This window comes from Cheilinus undulatus, linkage group 14 (assembly GCF_018320785.1).
Source record: "Cheilinus undulatus linkage group 14, ASM1832078v1, whole genome shotgun sequence".
Taxonomy (NCBI): Eukaryota; Metazoa; Chordata; class Actinopteri; order Labriformes; family Labridae; genus Cheilinus; species Cheilinus undulatus.
The window spans coordinates 16,196,036-16,216,832 of record NC_054878.1 but is presented as its reverse complement, the minus strand read 5'-3'; the positions used below and the strand labels follow the sequence as shown (position 1 = coordinate 16,216,832).

The following is a 20,797-nucleotide window of genomic DNA, read 5'->3' as shown; positions in this document are numbered from 1 at the left end:
CACTTTTGCCGCTCGAGGGCGCTGTGTACGTTGTCCCACATAACCGGTCAGTGTAAGGCAGCTAAAGAAACAAAATATTCTCTCTTATGAATATTAGAGCTTAACCGTTTTAATCACGTACTCGAACGAATGTCAACGTACTCAAGTAGAGTGCAGCATATCCACTGGTTACTGCAGATTTTAAACACGGCTGAAGACGACGTACGTGCTGCAGTCGTCGATCTCGACGTCGTCTCACTAGAAAAACAGAGGATATCTTTGCTGTCTCGCGGTTAGCTGGCTGTAGCTGGGGGTCGGTGGTGGTCTGTGAATGCATGGTTTCTTCTGATACAGCCCGACTTGAGGCCACTAAACGGGTGACACCGGCTGTCAAATCGGCTTCGTTGGCTGCATGTTTCAAAGCTAACCCTTAAAGAAGCACAACCATGGGCGTGGAAGTCGAGACAATATCCCCCGGTGATGGTAAGTTGATATATCCAGCATTAGTGCGCTTTGATGCAGGGGTGGTTGTGCTGGCATGGGGTTCGGTAGCACTAGGAATGTCGATTGAATTAAATGTTGCATATTGTACACCTAAATTCATGCACCGTGAAGTGGGGGCTAGGTAATGCACTCGTTAGCTAGATAGCGCCTATGTCAAGTATTCGGGGTATGTATAGGAGACTATAAAACCTGCATGTTTTCTGTGGACCTTTCTAGAACTTCGCATACATAGTAAAAACACAAGATGGGTTTATTTACTTTACATTAGGAGTTTTCAGAAAAGGTAGCTATGTTTTTGAATGTAGAAAGAGCAGACTTGCAAAGCCTCTCAATGCTTTAATCTCTCTGTCTAGCGTACTAATAACGTAATTAACCCGGGGGCATCTGATAGCCCCTCACCCTGCATAAGAAGCCTCCAGGCTAAAGTTTCAGCATGAGGATGAGACTAACACGCATATATCTCACCCCAATATGCCTACAGGCTCTGGAAAGATATAGCACTCCTGCCAGGAACAAGCCGCCAGACTAAACCCAGTGATTGTTAATACTAGATTAACCTGGCATGTGAGGAGTCCAAACACACAATAACTGTTGTTTCTTTCTTTCTTCTCAACAGGAAGAACATTTCCAAAGAAGGGCCAGAATTGTGTTGTTCATTACATAGGTAACTGACTCTCCCTTTGCAAACCAGACGTCTTTCCTGTCTCCTTGAGGAGGAGAGAGGAAATTTGTCCCTGCATATGTGTGTGTTGTTTTTTCCTCCCTTTGACGATATGTGGTGCACAGCAGGGCTCAGTTTTCTGCTTCCACAGCGTACACAGCCAGCCAGACATGTATGCACCTGTGTGTCACTTATAGTTTCAAAGATGAGGGTGGAGCTGGCACCCCACCCACAAAACATGATACAGCTCTTTATAAAAAAGAGGAAAATTGGTGTCATTTAAGAGCAACTTTCTCTATGTACAGTCATTCTTTCTTTTTCCTGTTTGTCTCCTGTCAGATTGCCCAATTTTGATGCAGGGCAGAAAGACGCAGGGATATTTGGGGAATAAATTTGGGTTATTTGCTGCCCCCAGGGTTGGCAGCCCAGACATCTAGGTCAGACAGAAAGTAAACAAAGCCTAGTTCGCATGTCATCTGACTGTCTGAGTATTACGGCGTTATTACATGGCTATAAAAGTGATTGTACGTTCTGTGGGTCGAGCACGGCTGCAAACCGCTTTGACTAAAGTGTGCAAGTATTGTTATTGTTTTTGCACATGTGTGCATGCAGAAATCTGCGGCTAACTCTGGCTTGAACCAGATGCTTGATGTTTCCTTGTACATTTTTAATCTTAATCTGTTGTGTTGTGTTTTGGAGTTTCATGCACTATTTGATTTAAAATGGTCACAGACCCACATGAAAACTCTGGGAAAATAAAAGTGAGGAAAATGTTACAGATCTCCCTTTGAGCCTGATCTCTGCAGAGATCAGCGACAGTAGTAATGAATTATGCTATATTTGGAAATGATTCATCCCAGCATGTGAGGCTGCTTTATTAAGATGTGGAACATCCCAGCCTGACAGAGTCTCACATAGAGAGGGTTTTTCAGTCCGCTTCTTTTTGTCTGGTGGCTCTTTTGCCTTAAATCCACCAATATTTGGACCAAAAAAAGCATTTAAGTTTCCTAAATCTGTTGATTTGTACATTGTTTGCAAGGACTTCTTGTCATTTCCCCCTTTATTTTCTGTTTTTCTTTGCTGCTACCCAATGAGAAAAACTCATTTCCTGTTTAGAAAAAGTAGGTTGACTGGTTGCTCAATGTGGTCAAAGTAGCTGCAGGGACAACTGAATCACACAATGTGATCATTCATTCATTACATTGTGTTCATTTTGGGGATTTTGTTATTGTTTTATTAGTTGTAGCAATAGTAGAAGTATAATATATAGTATGATAGTACAGTTTATTAATGATAACAACAATACTACTATTGCTAATAACGATAATAATATAATGAGTTAATCTGTTAATATGAGCCCTGGAAATGGCCAAAAATAGCCTTTTTTTAATGACAGATTTCCTGTTGGAGATACAGTGTAGGATCAAGAGGCTTTTTTTGTGGCTCTCCCCAAGACACATATGCCCACAAAATTTCATAAATCTAAGACAAAGTCAAGGGACAAGGTTTTAACTTTAAAAAACTGTTAGGGGGTGCTGTGAGACGATTGTGAATGGTTGCATGGCAGCCCCAAAAAAAAATATCAACATTTTTGCAAGAACAGATGCACCTGCAAATTTTTAGAAAAACTGGAATATGTTAAGGGCCTCAAAAGTCCATGCAATGACAGCAAATAATAAAAATGATGATGATAATAATAATCCCTGCAGATAGAATTTGGTCCTCACACCACTCAGTACAGACAACAATAAAAATATTAAGCCAATTCGGTGGGCTAAATGTGCAAATAATCTTTTAAATTAAAAGTAAAAAGACTCAGAATAATTCAGCCAAAAAACTATATTAAATTTGGTTTCCTGCCAAAATCCAAATTATGTTACTTAAAGTTACAATTAAACATATCTCAATAAAGCTGAGATATTATTAAGACTACTACTACTAATAATAATAATAACAATAATAATAGTAATAATAATAATACATTTTTATATCACTATTATCATTATATAATAATGATTATTATTAATAGTAATAATAATAGTATACTGACGTAAAAGCAAACAGAAAGAAAAAATGAAAATGTAGAAACAATAAGAATGATTTAAATAGTTAAAGAGATACAAAGAGAACAAAGCAGATTATGTGTTAAAACCACTAAATAAATGAAGATATCACAGAAGATTTAAATAGAAGAATAAAATGACAGAGGATAGACTAATACGGGAAAAATACTGTAAAGTTTGTTAGAAAAGGGGAAGTGCGTGTTTAGCTGGCTAAATGGTAAATACATAGTGTAGCTGGCACCAGATTATGAGTCAGTTGAACTATTCATTAACTTTTTTTTTTTTTTTTTTATCAGTTAAGAGTCGCAATCTCCGTCTAAGCTCTGTTCAAACTGGGACACAGCCACCGTAGTTGTTCTTAATGACTGCTGTCTTGCTGCCACAATTTTTGCTACTCCAGTGTCAACAACTGCAAACTGATAGTACTGATAGTTGACAGATTTTACAAAGTAATGTCATTTAAACAAAAATATGTGAAATAAGATAAGTGATTTCATAGATATTCATCCTTTTTAAAGTGACTGAGCTACTTTAGCTGAGGTCCAGCCAAATGGTGCTAGTAGTCTCACAGTTAGTGGGATCGACAGAGTGCAGTGAATTTGTCTCAAGTGACTGTAGTATAAAGACACCTGTGTCTGAAGGGGCCAGTCACTGGTTAATCAGTATTCCTGGCTGCCATTACACCATGAAGACAAAGAACACTCCAAGCCTTTTAGAGAAAAGGTTATCGAAAAGTTTAAGTCAGGGGATGGTTACATAAAATACAAGATATGTATTGATATGTGGCAAGATATAGGAAAATCCTTATAGGGATAAGAGCAATCTTATTCAGTCTGTAATGACCTGAAGCATACAGCGAAAGCTACACAGAAATGGTTTAAAGACAACAAGGTGAATGTTCTGGAGGGGCTGAGTTAAAGCCCAGACCTCAATCCAATAGAGGATGTGTGGCTAGACTTGAAGATGGCTGTTTGTGTCTGATCCCTGTGCAACCTGACAGAGCTTGCAGTTTAGCAAAGAAGAATGGAGTTAAATTTCAGTGCCCAGATAGTGAGCCTGATTGAGACCTATACACATAGACTCAGTGCTGTGATTGCAGCTAAAGGTGGATCTACTAAATATTGACTTGGTAGGGGGTGAATTTTTATACAGACAGTTAATTTCCATTTTATGTTTTTGTTTAATTGACATTACTTTATATAAATCAGTTTCCCCTTTGAAATTAAAGTAAAAAAAAATCCTTATCAGTCAAAAAAGCCGAATTATCTTGATTGTGATTGGTATATAAAACGTTTGCTTTTCAAACATTAAGAACAACACCCTCCTGTTTCCTTTGTCTGACTCAGTCTGTCCCAAGCCCTCCTTTTGGCTTTTCCTTTCTGACTCACAGGATTTACCATTAAGCTCCTGGTATTTCGGCACCAGTGGCACGCAAAACAGACTTAAGCCAAAGCAAGGACCATGCTCAATATGACAAAAGAGCTGTACATATGTTATTGTGTCAGCACAGGAAATACTTTGGCTGTCTGCGGACAGATGAAACTGACTTGTTGTTAAGGGTAGAGGTGTACTTAAAGTGACAATATGACCTTAAACATGCAGATTGGTGTAAGACTGATGTTTTGTCTGAGCAGCATTTTTAATGTAGTATTATAAGTCTAAATATTAGATGTAGGATACACCTTGTTTTGAAGTTTTTTAAAAGCAGACAAAAATAGTGCCACATTAAAGATGACACAATTTTATTGTTAATTATATTTTTTAAGTTTGAATAGTCTGCCAGTGTGAGCTTATTTTCCAGGATCAAGGATTATGTTTTGCATGCAGGCTCCTTGGGTCACTACGCTCCAGTAAAGAGAGAGACCAACCCATATTTGTTTTATTCAAATGCTTTAATACAAGATTATTTCAGCATCAATATAAGAGATAGTGCTGGTAATGGAGGTAATCTGCAGATTTGGGGCATAAGCCTGTCTGAGAATCCTGCTCACTATTAGCGTGCAGACCGCTGGACTACACCCCTGCACTGCACCCTGCACTGGTGTTAGCTTTCCAGATAGCAGAGCTAAGATAAACAGTGAGTGTATGGACCGAGAGATTTCCCAATCCATAATGGGGTTTGAAACCTCTTAGTTTCCAGCATTTAACATTACGGAGCCTCGTTTTCTCACACACTCATTGCCGTGCCTTTTTGATCCTCACTTTCTCCTGTGGGATTTTAAACATGCAGACACACAAATGCCACAGAGCACACAGACGCTCAGATATGTGAGTGACCCCCCCTCTGACTCCGGTGAGAGCTGCAGTTGCCCAAATTAGCAGAGCGCTCGTTACTGAGATGCAGGTAAGAGCTGTGGCTGCACAAAAGCAGCAGGACAAAGATAATGAGAAAAACTGCTGTACAGGGTAGTGGTGCCATTTAATAATCAGATAGATGTTATCTATGATGCTGAAAGTGCCACCAGTTTTAGAGGGAAACAACATATAGATCATTAAGACATTTTCTGCATGTGTGCTTTTGTCTGATTTTGTTTGAAAATGAACTTTCAAACCCATATAAAGGTGGTTTTCTCAGATAAATCCCTCCATTTGACAGGGTCTGTGTTGACTGGGATTCAAGTCCTGTTTTGGTGCGCATGTTATACATTATTTAATATAAATTATTCAAAATTCAACACACTGACATCTTGGTTGCAGCACATTTTTCAAAAAGTTTCAGCATCCTGAATAATTTGATAAGACTTCTATTGATAATGAATTGACACCAATAAAATAGAAACACACTATTGCCACAGACAGTGACTGAGACTAAACAGATCAAAGTTCATTGTCATACAGTCAGGATTCAACAGGTCAAAGAGGCAGCTTTATCCCTTTAAGTGTGTTCTCCATGTCAGTGGATGGTCTTAAAAGTAGGGCTGTAGTCAACCAAAGAAAAACTTGGTCGACCAAAATCGCACCCAGGCACCAATTAATCGATTGGTTGTTCAGGTAAAAAATTTCATTCATGGGAGCGCAGATGGTTGAGTGGTTTAAGGTGCTACCCAAGTACGTGGGCGGCCGGGGTTCGAATCCGGCCCGTGGCCCTTCACCGCATGTCTCTCCCCACTCTCCTCCCTATTTCCGAATCTATCCACTGTCCTTCCTCTGTCAAATAAAGGCATGAAAGAGCCCAAAAATAAATCTTAAAAAAAAAAAATTCATTCATTATTAAAAGTTACCTCGTCGGGGACTAATTCAGTCCATCCAGGCTCCTCACTGCACCTGCTTGGTACTCTAAATGATCATAAAATGAACGTAACAAGCTTTTGGAAGCATTAATATATCTTTTCGGCTCAACACGTCTTACTATATAATTGAGAGATGATCAGCGCGCACCTGCCTTTGATCTCCGTGATCCCGGCGCGGTAACTCTTTGAACTCATACAGCCTACAGCCTACAGAATAACCTCAGATCATCGTTTTTCATTTGTTTGTAACGGTAACTAATAACAGGATCACTTGATCCAGCCCGCGCTGTGTCATTTACGAGCATAAAGCAGACAGCATGCAGCGTTTATTTACGGAGGTGAGAGGAAAAAAGTTCGCTCGTCGGGACTTAATGACCAGCTGACATCGCCTTTTATCACCTCTCCTTTCTGTGGAACTGTAAGAGAAGCTAAAGCTAACGTGAACACTTTGAGGAGATTATATAACGACATTATACTACGCAGCCTATTTGCCGACAGGTAAACTGACCGCGGGAGTTGATGCAGTGAGGGAGGGCAGAGCAGAGAGGCTCAGCAGCGCCACCTCAATACAAACAGCCTGTAACTTTGTGACGAGTTGATGTGTTGTTTCTGAGCGTTAATGCTGTAAAATATAAGAAAATATCCCACTCTGGTAGCTTTGTGTGCTTCTCTACCTGTAATATCCAGGAGCTGCATTGCTCCTGTTCCCAGCAGCACGTCTCTCTCTCTCAGCTGCTCACACGCTTTTGCCTGCAGACCAGCGTCTAGGGGCAGGGGGGCGATTCGCCGACCAGGGTGATCTTGGTCAACCTAAAGCTTTACGATCAATTAATCGACCAATCGGCTTGAAGCTGTCAGCCCTACTTAAAAGGTCAGAAAATTATGGTGGATGAACTCACAAACAAAAATTGTGCAAAAGTAAAAATGAACACCCTTTGAAAAAATAGACCATATTCCTGTAATCTAATGTTTCACCTTTCAGACATCATCAGATTTGTTGCTATAATGTGAAATATTACAATTATGCATAAAGAAGAGGATGTTACAATGATGAAGTGTCCCTTTAATGAAAAATTGGAAAATAGAAATAAACTACAATACAAAAAATAAAGTTTAAGCACCAAAAATGTCCTGGGAGAGGATCCCTAAAACCCTAAATATGGCATAATCTAATGCCATTATTTAACTTCCTTTCCTTGTAACTTTAAGAAATGTAAACCGCCATCAGAACTTCATTGCACTTTGTAAAATATATTTTCTTTGGAGAACCTAATACTAATTTTTAATAAAGAAGTAGTACATTTAAGGGACCCAGCTTCTTTTCTCATTTGTCTAGTACTACTTCTCTTGAAAAAGCAAAAATGACTGATTAAAAAAGGCAATATTGATTATTTGAGTACTTGATTAATTGTCAGAAGAATTGATAAAGTACACAATTACAAAAAAGATTACTGCAGCCCTAGTCAGAGAGTCACTTGGAGCGTCATAAGTGGGATGTCTGACATGTGAATCAAACCCCTCTCTTCACTGATTTCATCCTACTGTGAGACTTCCTGTACTTTTTAATAGTATTTTGACTCTCTTCTTCCAACCATCTTTTGAAGAAAACTTGCCCCTTTGTTGTGACAAAAAAGGACAACCGGGTACACTGTCACCTTGCTGTCTCCCATTGCTGCTGTGTTGGACATCGACGCTGTTTTGCTGTACTGTAACGATGCCTCCCCCCTTCATTGAGGAGGTACTATCAAAATACATACTGAGGTGGAAATTAAAGTGCCTGGTTCCAAAACTGAGTAGAGTTGAGCCAAGTCCAGCAGGTACCACATATGGAAATGCAGCTTATGTGTCAGCCCTGTGACTGACTGGCAACCAGTCCAGGGTATACCCTGTCCCTGTCATTGGCAGCTGGGATTTGCTCTAGCCCCCCAAACAGGATAAGTGGTGTAGATAACAGATGGATGGTTCCAAATATTCATATTATTAAAAGTAGGACACTTTTACCAGGTTTTCCTGTCAACGTGACCCGCCATATCCCCCCTTCATGACTCATCATGATGGAATTTATAATGTGAATAAGTGACTTTTTGTGAGTCCTGATGAAGCCCTTTATTGTTGAAACATGTTGACTTTTTATTTATGATCCTGCTATTATAATAGAGACTTTTGGGGTATTTCCTACATCATTTTTACTTTATTGTGCCTTGTTGCCTTTCTTTTTAATACTTAAGAGAAATCAGAGGCTAAGGGCCTGAATTTAGGCTGGGCAATTAATTGCAAATTAGATTAAATCCCAGTATGGCCTGTTGCAATTTACAAATCACAGAAGTTGCAATATTTCTTTAACTTAAAAATGTGTGAAAAGACCAGTTTGTAATACCACCCCAGCCACCTCCTCTATAGCTTAAAGCTTGTTGCACCCTCATATTCAGATTTAAGCCACTATGGATTAGTTGCTTTTGAAATAATTTCACTGTTTTCAATATACATTGTATTAAATGTTTCTATCCATAGTGGATCTCTAGCTATGCACTTCCTGGAAAGTCAAAGCATGCTGCTTGACTAACCCAGGGAGCATCTTTTGAGCAGAGCCTTCTTCACCAAGTAAAACCCCATATCCTTTTTTAAATAAAATGGTTAAATGTGAGTGGAGAATGTTCCTGACTGAATGGAGGTTATAATAATAGAAAAATACTTAAGATGAGAAACCTAATAAGAATCTCATATTAAATCACAATCGTAATTAGGAAAAAAACATCACAATTAGATTATTTTTCCAAATTGTTTAGCCTTGGTTTCAGAGTGCTTCTTACCAACGCTTGTTGTGGCAAGGGTTTGACATTTCCACTTCCCCTTCATAGAGTCCAGGTATTTTTCTTAAATAACTCTGTTTGCTTTACATTTGCTGTTATTTCAGGAAAGATCACTAAGAAAACATAAAAAAAACATATAAAGGACTCCAATACTGGCATTAGTTCTGATATTGTATCTTGGAAAAAGACAAAAAAACAAGTTGGATGAGTTTTTACTTCTGCAAGTGTTGTTCTTGTTGAACTACTATCAGATGTCCCGCCCCCATTTGAGTTTGATTGGTCAGAAAGATGAGACATTGACAAACACATTGTTCTTAAAGATGCACTATTTTTCACCTGAGAACACTGTGATTGAAGTGGTAGAACAGCTGATTCTGAGGATGTTTTCACTCTTAGAGCACTGAGTAAAGATGCAGGATATTGAACAAATTAAGTATTTACTAATTCATTTCACTGATATCATTACCAGTATTTAACTGTAGCTCAGATCTAAAACTTTAGATCTTAAAACATGATTTAAGTGAGGATGAACAAATCAAAAAACTTAAGTTCTTAAAAACACTTTAAAGTGTAAGGGATAATGATGAATAAAGATAAAGAGTGCAGCTGATGCAGGTCTGGAGGTCCAGACTAAAACTTAATTGTTCATACAGCCAATCGTTACAGCTGATATATGCAGATTTTTATAGCCAAAGTATTGCTTGTAAATATTAGCAGAAATTTCCATATCTAATGCTGAGCACAAACGCTGAGCAGCATTAGTTTTGATTTCAAATCTGCGTTAGAGGACAAAGGTCCTAAAGCACTACTAGGGAAACTTAAACCACGTTGCAGTAGAGATGGAGTCCAAATATGGTACCGAAAGGGTACCGGTACCAACCTATCCGATACCCACCAGACCATATTCAACACAAATATTATAAACTTCATTTTGATACCTTTCTTATTGAATGAAAGGCAAGAAATATGGAATGAAATTTGTGTTATCAGGTAAGTTACACCACTTTCTTGTTGTATCCTAGTTCCACTGACGCCTTAGAAAGTTATTTTAATGAATCAGTTGCAGTACCCTGTCAAGTTTTTCTCCCACTGACTTTCGTCACACTTTTTTTTCTCTCAAAAGTATCATTTCAGGCACAGTTTAGGAACCAGTACGGTATTTAAAGTATCAATGTAGCACCGCTATTGGAAATAACCATTATAATACCCAACCCTAAATTGCAGTTAATAAAGAACCTGAACCTGCGCTTAACTGTTTTTAAGACATATCATATTCTTTCTTTTATCAGAGATCATGACGCATTATTATATGATTGTCTTACAATACATCAGTCATTGCAGAACCGCTATATTGTGATACATATGTGTTAGTGTGTTGCATCATAATAGATTGTGTCAAATCCCATGATATCGTATGGTATTATGTCCTGTCATATTGTCTCTTATCACATCATATCTTGACTTACCCTGTCATTCCCACCCCTAATAACAAATAATTCTGTGCTGAAACAACTTTTTGAGTATTCCAGATAATGTAGAGGAGAACTGTGCTTGACACAATATACTGAGAGTTTAAATTGTTATATTTTCAGAAAGAAAAAAAATCTGATATCAGAAACCATATGCTACAAGCCCTAATAGGCAATAAAATGTGTATTAGCTTGGCTTTAGTGAGCACAGTAAAATAGTTTAAATGTATTTTGTACATGATATTTTTTTATTTTGGCAAATGTTAAAAATACGTAACGAATACTGCTATATTTGTGTTAGGCTAGTATTGGACAATAATAACGTCTGACCAGTACGATTGTCAGGCTTAAGTGTTTTATGTGTTTGAGTCTTTGTTTGTTGAGACTAACAAATCGATGCCCTCACACCCACCCCTGTTGGTCGTAACTCGGGTTACTCTAATTTGCTCTGGTCTTATCTGTCAGCATGCGGCTGCAGCATTATGTTCATTGTGTTGTTACTGACTTGGCTAAAGTTTATAGCTAGCTAATGTTAAGCTAGGCTATCCTAACTTTAGCTTGTTAACATAAACAGATAAGCTAAAGTTAGGATAGGAGCTGAGTTAAAACTTACGGCATTATTGTTTATTTCACAAACTAGTGATTAACTTAGCATTTAGGCAAACCATTCTCTATGACAAATTTGATGCTCAGCCAAGCTGCTCTGAGCTGCCTTCTCTGCTGTAAGGAGGTAAATATGGCACGTGTGACATGAAAGGACTCAGAACGCCCTCTACTGGATAAACAGCAGAACACAAACATTATGTCTGTGTAAAATCAAGTCATATTCCCTGCACTTTATTGGAGAAAATACAAGTGCAAAGATCAACATTTATACGCCGAAGCTTTGGCAGATGAACATTTATTTTAAATAGGCTGTAATTGGCTGACTAATCGGTGGGCTCAAGTTGATACCTTCTTTTGTATCTCTATTGGCCTGTCTATGCTTGTAAACATTATAACTGAGTTAGCCAATAAATCACTAAAGCAGTATTTGATCTGGCAAAAGCCTGAAAAGTTAATGCTAAGTTAGACTTTTAGCATACTGGGCAGTCTGAGCTAATAATCCTCAAACCACTTGCACATATCCCTATGTTTATGATGAACAACATGAAATCAGATCTGGTATCATTCATCATGGTGAGTCTCCAGAAGCCTGTGTGTCTCTGTGACTCATAAGGTTTAGTCCTTTACTATGATGATAGAGTGCCATTGATCTCCACTGACAGGGCCTTTGAGATTTGGCAAACAGGCTTATGTCATGCCTAAATGTGGACGTCATTCCTTACCATGTTTGAGCTCTACGCCTCACCATGAAACGTGCTGAAGTGGAGGCAGGATGACCCTCCGTGTGTGACACAGAAATAGAGGAGGTTTGTGTGTCAGGAGAGACTAAACTGGACCTCCAAGGGGGGCATGTTGTGATTGAATGCCGTGGGAAGTGTTCAATCCAACATGGCAGAGTTTAAAAGAGAAAGAAAGTAGTAATTGTGATGGATTTTACATGAAGACTAAAGGGCTGAAACCCAAAATCATTCTTGTCATAATCTGCTGATTCTATTTATTTTGATTGATCTTTTTTGCCTATATAATGTTTAAAAGTTAAAATGCCTTTGATGTTTTTTGGCAGGTTTCTTGGCGAGACAGGGATATTGGATGACGAATAATTATTGGAAACTCTGCTGGAAAATTGATTATTTTTGGGTAATTTTCTCTGCTCGAGCAACAAACCTAACATTTATTGCATTTGCTGAAAATCCTCCTTATTACACATCTCACCCACCTTTATCACATCTGATACATAAACGAAGCATGATCAAGATTTAATTCTTTCCATTGAGACACGCTCGCTCGCAGCTGTGAAATGCTGCGACACACATAGGCCTGTCGTGGACAGATAGTTTTACACGCATCTCATTTCATCCACACTTAGCGGGGTAGAGGGGGGTTGTTGTGCTGGCAGTCGTCCTAGACGGGGCTGAGACAGGATACAGTAAACGGAGTAAAAATAACCCCACCCCAGTGTGCCGCAGCTCTCTGCAGATCCAGTCAGAACATGTGGAAGCCTTTCATGAGGAGAAAAGTGTGGGAGCGGGGCGCAGGAAGTGACCGGGCCTTGCTTTATTTTTGCAGAGACCCCACCCATGTTTAGAGTGCAGAGAGTGATAACGAAGCTCTGATACCAGCGGGGTGGAAGAACAGAATTAGATGATTTAGCTGTCTTTTCAAGTACAGTTTTGCAGCCAACATTTAAGCACCCCCATTAAAGCTAGTACAAATGCCCAATGTTTAAGGATGTCAGACTTTTTAATTCTTCAATACTTTGAAGAATTAGCCAAAGTATTGTGCTAAAACATGGGCAGCGTTTTGGTTCCTAAGTGTTTTTTGTATTTTGGACATTGTGCAGGAGTTTTCCTGGTATTTTAAAACAACAACATTATTTGATACCTAGGACTTCTATTTAATTTGATCTTACAAGGTTGCTGAAGTTTGATATTCTGTTTTCATGATAACACTTTTTGAAACCATGCTGTAACTCAGTGACATGATGTAATCCATATCTCATTTAGCAACAATGCAACTTTGTATTTATGTCCACAGGAAACAGGAGCAGCTGGTGTTTTCTCTTTTCTCTCAAACTGGTTTTGGCCAGTTTCCAGTATGTCTGTATTGTTGTTTATGCAGACTGATGAAGTGCCCTCTAATGCCGTTGTAGATGTTAGCAGCTCCTCGTAGTGTAACACAGAGGAGCGTTTACAAATAGAGTGTTAGGTTATCAGGTGTTAATGCCTCCTTTTACGTCAGCAGACTCTCAACAGAGACCCTAACCAACCAGTGGGACTCACTAATGTTACACCCAGGATACAATCCCTCGCTGGCTCCCCCACCTGTAACCACTGCCAGTCAGTGTTTCCAAGCAGGTTGCGGCCTGAAACTGAGCCTTCTTTTATGCAGCTGATGCAGGGAGGTTTTTCCTCTCTGCTGCTCTGGTGCTCAGCAGCAGGTGGTATACGTCTTGGTGTGTGCACTTGATGACTCCGTGGTTGGGATGAGCCAAGTGAGCGCGCAGATATCTGGGCTGCTGTGATTCTTGGAAATGATGGACCTGCTAAGTTTAGGAGGTTTGTAAGAGGAGAAGCCATACAGTACCAGCATCCATGTGACCAGATGAGCCATCAGTAAAGTTGAGTTAGCGCACAACTTTAAATACCAAGTATTCACACTTGTTGAATTATGACAGAGAGAGATAAATTAAAGGAGAATTAGAGTAAGACCTCAGAGTTGCAGGTGGACGATGTTGCACTTCGAATGTTTGTGAAATGGAACTTTGACTCCCTGTGAAGAATTTATACTAGGTTTGGGCCAGGTAATTAGGATAATATCTTCTATTACTACTAGGCTATCAAAATATTCCATACTTTCATACTTATGATACCATGTGTTTTAAAACATTGCATCCGTTATACTGATAATAAGTCGTGTTGAAAAGAACAGAGGCAAAGGATATCCAGTTTTATATCCAATATCCAGTTTTTATTCCCAGAAAACCTTTCCAAAATTTCCCCAACTGAATGGGATTACTGCCACATTTTCAAAAAACACATTTTACAAGCAGAAGTTCTGACCAAACACATGTTTCATTCAAACCTTTTACAAAATCCTTTGACTCTTTAAAGAAACACAATAATGGCATTTATCGTTTTTTTTAATTGGCAAGTGGGAATCAATTTATTGTTGCAGCATTATTTTCACACTTCACTGGTGAACTTGAGTTACAGCAAGACAGATCAAATGAAGTTTATCCTCTTTTTTTCCTCTCCCTCTGTGTGCAATGGTGCATATGCAGTTAGTTTCCTCCATCATTTGGAGGAAATATGAGAAATGATAATCCAAAAACTATTTGACATGGTCTAGGAATTTGAAGTCATGTTCTGCATGCTTTTAAACAGATAAAAGACAAATGTAAATATTTATTTTTGAATTGCACAATCATGGGCTGCCACATCACTTAACTGTATAAACAATTCTAGATTTCTTTAGCCCCCAAAATACAATACAATACAATAACTTTATTCCCGCAGGGAAATTCAATAAAATATAACCAAAAAATTTTTAAAAACCCTAATAAATAAAAAACCTAATAATAATAAAAAATAATAAATAAATAAAATAATAATAAAACCTAATAAATAAAAACCTAATTTAACCTAATTTAAATGTTTTTAAAAATGTTTCTTGTTTAAAATTGTGCCTTGTGTCACATAACTGACTATTAACTTCAGATCATTTATCATTACTGATTTACCTCCAGGAAGAAGAATTAAAGTGTATCTAGCTCAAGTTTCTGTAGATCACTTTACAACTAGTGGAGCATATTTAACACATATTTGGATGTTAGATAAGACGGTAGCACGGTGCTGAAGCACAGTGCCACGTGTGACACATGTGTTTGAGTGTGTATCAATAGCAAGTCCTTTTCTTTTGACAGGTTTGTTGTTTGAGATATTAGACCTACACCGTTTGTAGTTCTGTCATCACTTTTTCAACATCTCATCATACGGGAAATGGTGCTGCTTCTGAAAACAGACACACTTTCTCTCTTTCTTTCTTTTTTATTAATTTTCTGGGCTTTTGCCTTTATTTGATAGGTCAGCTGAAGAAAGACGGGGGGGGGGAATAGGGGAAAGACGTGCACCAAACAGCGCCAAGACAGGAAAGCAATCCTGCGACCAGTGCGTCAAGGATCACAGTCTCTTTACATAAGCACCCGCTCAAACTAATCCACTGAGCCAAAACCAGCGCCTGATGTATGCAGTTTAGACAGTGTGCAGGAGTTTGCCTTCATTTCCCTGTTATTTAAAACAACTAATCCCTCACAAGTGTGTGCCTATGACTTGCAGTCTTGGTATTGTGTTATCAAAACAGTTAGAGACAGTGTTTAATTTGACATTGCATCGGAGTATAAGACATCTGGGGTTTTGAGAACCAGATGCTAAAAATAATGTTGTCATGATTCAAGAGCAGCAACAAAAATTAAAGTCCTTTAGACCCAGTATTGGGAACTTTATGGTTAAATATGATCCAAAATTGCAACTTTTTTGACAGTGTTTTAGTACAAACTGTTGCCAACGGAGTCCTGCAATTTAGATAGTGTTTAAGAGAGTTAGCTTGCATGTTTTTTTGATGGGTGGATTAATTTCCTAAACACCTGTCTTACGAAATAGACAACTTTACAACTTTGGCACTTTTCGATACCATCCTTTGTCAAAAGTTCGGAAAATTTTGATAAACTAATATCACAATGTGTAATATTTTTAATCGTAATGAAAATAAATTAAATTGTTTATACATCGGTATCTATTCTTAGAATAGAGCTTGTTCTGGTTCAGAGGAGGGAATTTATGTCCAACTGTTACTGGATGTTATAGTTGTAAATGCATTATATAAATGGATTTCTTCCAAAAAACAAACATCAGCTAATAATACAAAATGTGTAACCCACAGAGTACTAGATATAAACATGCTAATGGGAGGTTAGGACCACCTTATTGAAATAATCAAGTTGTAAACCCTGTGTCTCCATTTTGCCCTGATGTTCCCACCATGCTTGAACAGTCGGTCAGCGTTCTTAAGGAGCATAGTCCTGCACTGCTCCGCTTTTGTTACCCATTTCTCCCTGTGGTCTAGATGCAGGCAAGCAATGGCCTAGTTAACTTCAAAAATAATCCACTGAACCAGGCCAATTCTTCCTGATTCACATTCCCTTTGTTCACTTGGGTAACTGAAACAGGCCCAAAGAAACTGATAAGAAAACCCCACAAGAAAAGTTTCTCAGACTGGTGCCAGCTTTGCTTTATTCTTCTAATCTTTAAAAGCCTCATGTGAGAACATTAGCATGGAGGAAAGGGCGTGCATTGAGCTGGTATCACATGATAAATGAGGATTAAGAGTTTATTAGAGCTTTTAACTACATAGCCATGTGAAAAAGTGAGCACTATATCAGATAAGTAATCAGGTGGTTTTAACCAGATGGCTCTGTTTTCTCCTTAATTTGTATGTTTTTTCTCTGTGCCAGGTATGCTGCAGAATGGGAAAAAGTTTGACTCCTCTCGAGACAGGAACAAGCCCTTTAAGTTTAAGATTGGACGGTTGGAGGTCATTAAGGGTTGGGATGAAGGAGTAGCACAGGTAAGAGGAAAGAAAGGACAGTGCTTGAATTTGTGTATTTATTTATTTATCCATTGTTTTATTGTTCTAATTGTTTTGTCTTGTAGTATAACAGTAATAAGGGATCATTTTGATCATTAATGACGAGGTAGGCTTGCCTCGGAAGACTCAAGCTTAGACTTGAGATTAATAATGAACACAACTTGTCACCTTGCAACCAGATGGTCAAATATCTCCAAATGCATTTTTAATTTTTTTTGTCTTTTTTGCTATGTCATTGCATCAACCAATATTATAGTGAAAGATACACAGATCATGAAAATCAGGGACTGCACCAACAAAGATGTTTAAGATATCAATTTAGAAGTCTACAGACTGATGCCAGTGTTTTTTTTTTTTTTTTTTTTTTGGTTCTTTTGGTCTAAGATTCCTAACCTGACAGCCCAGATAGTGTTTCATGGGACATATTTCATATTCATCTGTGAAACCTCCTATGCAAAGATCGGGAAGGGCAGGACTTAAAAAAAAAAATTCTTGAAAGGTGATTGGACACATGTTCTGTCTGTCACATTCATTACAGGCAAATCAGAGTGACAAGACAAAATCAGGTAGTAGGCATGGCAGCACCGGTAGTAACCTGAACTCAGCAGAAAACAGCTGTCATAGTTTTTTGGTGGTGAAGCCCGATGGTACATTAAACCCATGCTGAAGCCTGTCAGGAGAAGTGCAAAAACATTGTCTACAACCGAACTAATCACAGACTAGGCACAATCGTTTCAGATTGGAGCTTTGCAAGATGGATCTGCCTCATGAAAGAAATGTAATCTGGCCAATTCATCTGCTTTACAAGGTTCTAAGATTCCCACACTACCATCATTTCCTCTCGGATTTGACCACAAAAACATCAGAAATTTGTGCAACATGTTACCCACTCTACCCAATTGAAAAAGCTCTTCCCTGAGCTTGCAGTAGAGTACAAAAGTTTACTGGCATTAAATTGATTGTTTAGCCTTCTGTTCACGTACATTTCTGGCTTCATCAATAGGCTGATTTTAAATATACTGGACTATGTGCAACTTTTGTTGTTGGAGGGTACCACTAGACGGCACACAAGAAACCTCAGGCCATATACAACTATCCGATGTGCAGTTGTAGGGGAGAACAGTGTTAGTTGTCACACTTTTTCTGTAGTGTGAGTTGCTCATCATCAAAACATCCTTCAATAGTCATTTCTACATTAAATTGAAGCTCAAAATGTTAGCTTGGAATTTTTATCTAAACTATAGCTTTCCCTTCACAGTGTTTAAGGGTAACATTGCTTTGTTATAAACCCATTATGTAAAAGCCTGGAATAAAAAGGAGCTAAACAATTTATGATTTCACATGAAAAACACAAAAAGTCTTCTCACCTCAAGTTAAGCTCTCCTACTCCAGAGAAGACTATGTATGTAAGCTCTGATCCCAATTCTGGAAATTTCCATACCAAATTTAAGGAGACAGCACCCTTTTGGTGGTAAGATATTATGAGTGTGACAACCAACCAGTGTGACAACCAACCTGTTCTCCCCTAATCTACAAACATTGCAACACTTAAAGAAGTTACTATTATGTTCATTTTGAGATCAGAATTGCCTCAGTGGAAACCTCATTTGTTATCAGTAAGATCAGATCAGCTCACACTGAAGACCAGTAGCTAGATACACCATCAGCACCGTCTACACTCCATCTCTCCACAAATGTCCATGTTCACTGGTAACATTCAGCAAGCTGCATCTGTATATTGTAATCATTAAAGCACCAGTAGAAAACGGGAAAGATCCATGCACATGCCACTTTGTTTTTTTCCCATTTAAAGCAACAAAAGTTGGCTGATATTTGGTATGTTATGTCCTGCAAAAATGTAGTCATGATAATGCCTAGCTGCTAGCTGTTCCCGTTGACATTTAAACTTTTCATTTTTTCAGAATCAGAATCAGCTTTATTGGCCAGTTATGTGTGCACATATGAGGAATTTGACTTGGTTAAACAATACTGTCTGAGCACACAAGAATATACACTATAAATATACACTATGAACATGAACATTTTAACTTTTATGTACAAACAAGAGACCGAAGGTGCAAGGTGGCTTGGTGATAGAGACTGTGATTATATATATTTATGCAGTTTTTGCAGCTGAGTGATGAACATGAGGTAGATGAAGCGGTTGAACATGGTTATGGTTATGCCATATTTAAAAGAATACTGTGTGCATATATATGGATATGGGGATGACATTGACCTGAAACAGCTATATTAAAGTAAACTAAAAATCAATCTGAGACAGGTGCAACCTTGGAAAGAATTACAATTAGGGATAAATTTTACACTTAAAAGAAATCACAATGAGAGTTTTGGTCAGAAAACACCACCTAAGCATCTGTGAGACAAGCTCAACAAAGAGATAAAGCATAACACTTTGTCATCATTAACAGAAAGTTCCTCACAGTAGCGTTCAGTTACAAGGCATTAAAAGGTTAGTCTTTAACACTGCTTTTCTTGGCTTGTCTCTTGTGTTGCAGATGAGCCTGGGCCAGAGGGCAAAAATCACCTGCACACCAGATATGGCTTATGGCTCCACAGGCCATCCTGGTGTCATCCCTCCAAACGCCACTCTCATATTTGACGTGGAACTGCTCAAGCTGGAGTGAGGCCTCAGGTCAAATACAAAGGTTGAAGCTTAATGAGGCTGCGTTGGCCGCAAGCTGTTTCCATGGGGAGACCACACACGGCTGCTGCCTCCCAACATCCACCTGCTCTTCTATGATTTATACAGTCTTCTTAAGTTCAATATTTAAACTTACCTAATGCTGCTTTGTTGCCGTCTTGTCGTAATAGATAGTGCAAGAAAGACCATTTTTGGTTGTCAGTAGGGGATGCTTCTTTTGTTTAATTTCGTTTAAAGTTGTACATTTTGTTGAACCATAAGGAAATCAGTCATCTGACAAAAAGCTGCATTACGTTGCAATCCAAGCATATACTGCCTTACAGTTTCAACAACAGAGGAAAGGTACAAATGTTCTGAGTACATAACTTCTGCTCTGTATCTTAACTGGGCATTATATATACCACTGTCTGCATTGCCACTTTGATAAAGGTCTGCCCTGCTGAATGCTCTGAATGATATTGCTATGTTTAGTATATTTTATATCCCTCATAAACATTGAAAGTGTACCCTATCCAATCTACCCCAGTCTAATACTGTACAGAACTCTATAGGAGCCATTGCTGTTATGACAAGTTATCGACCAACTCTTGAATAAAAATGGCATGTACTATGTTCAGAACTCTGTTTCCTGTGCTTTTATTATTAAAAGAGAATACTTTTTAAAAGTTGATATGTTAGACACCATTCTTAACAGGACCTTTTGCAACCACATCGCCTCCTAGTGGCAAAATGTTAATAGATGCACAAACAAGACTAAATAGGCTGTAGATGAAAATCATGATATAAACCTGTGGTTCTCAACTAGTCTATCCTCAGGACCCTGCTCCACCTCCTTAACTAGAAATCAAGCACTCATTCTTCAATGAAAAATGTTGCAGTTTGGATGTTGGATGAAACAAAACAGGATTGTACAAAGAGGCAGACATTACAGAGGTCATTGGAGGACATGCATGCAAGGCCACCCATAAGGGAGGACAAAGGGGAGAGCTTTCTGGGGCCCGGCCAAACTGGGGGCCCATGGAAGTCAGGAAAGTTATAGTCCATTGTAAATTTAATCTGCGGAAACTACCACTGTTATCAAAGAAACAAAACATGAATTTTATTTATTAATGCTGTAGTACAATATAGCCTTTTTCTAAATGTAAACCCATTTTATCAAAAGAAAAC

The 20,797-nt window shown here is 38.4% G+C and overlaps 1 protein-coding gene across 1 annotated transcript; it reads left to right on the top strand.

Moving 5' to 3' along the window:
• The first annotated feature begins 42 nt into the window (after positions 1-42).
• On the top strand, positions 43-20,252 carry fkbp1b (FKBP prolyl isomerase 1B). The gene is made up of 4 exons (XM_041805679.1): positions 43-462; positions 1,100-1,147; positions 16,832-16,944; positions 19,485-20,252. Exons 1-4 carry the CDS (start codon positions 426-428, stop codon positions 19,611-19,613), a joined length of 327 nt encoding a protein of 108 aa, XP_041661613.1. The 5' UTR covers positions 43-425; the 3' UTR covers positions 19,614-20,252.
• The last annotated feature ends 545 nt before the right edge of the window (positions 20,253-20,797 follow it).

What these genes read in the sequence shown, in the direction of transcription:
- fkbp1b (XM_041805679.1), top strand. Translation starts at nt 426, where the DNA reads ATGGGCGTGGAAGTCGAGACAATATCCCCCGGTGATG. An exon ending in GACAATATCCCCCGGTGATG is followed by an intron (nt 463 to 1,099) that starts GTAAGTTGATAT and finishes TCTTCTCAACAG; the next exon opens with GAAGAACATTTCCAAAGAAG. An exon ending in GGGATGAAGGAGTAGCACAG is followed by an intron (nt 16,945 to 19,484) that starts GTAAGAGGAAAG and finishes CTTGTGTTGCAG; the next exon opens with ATGAGCCTGGGCCAGAGGGC.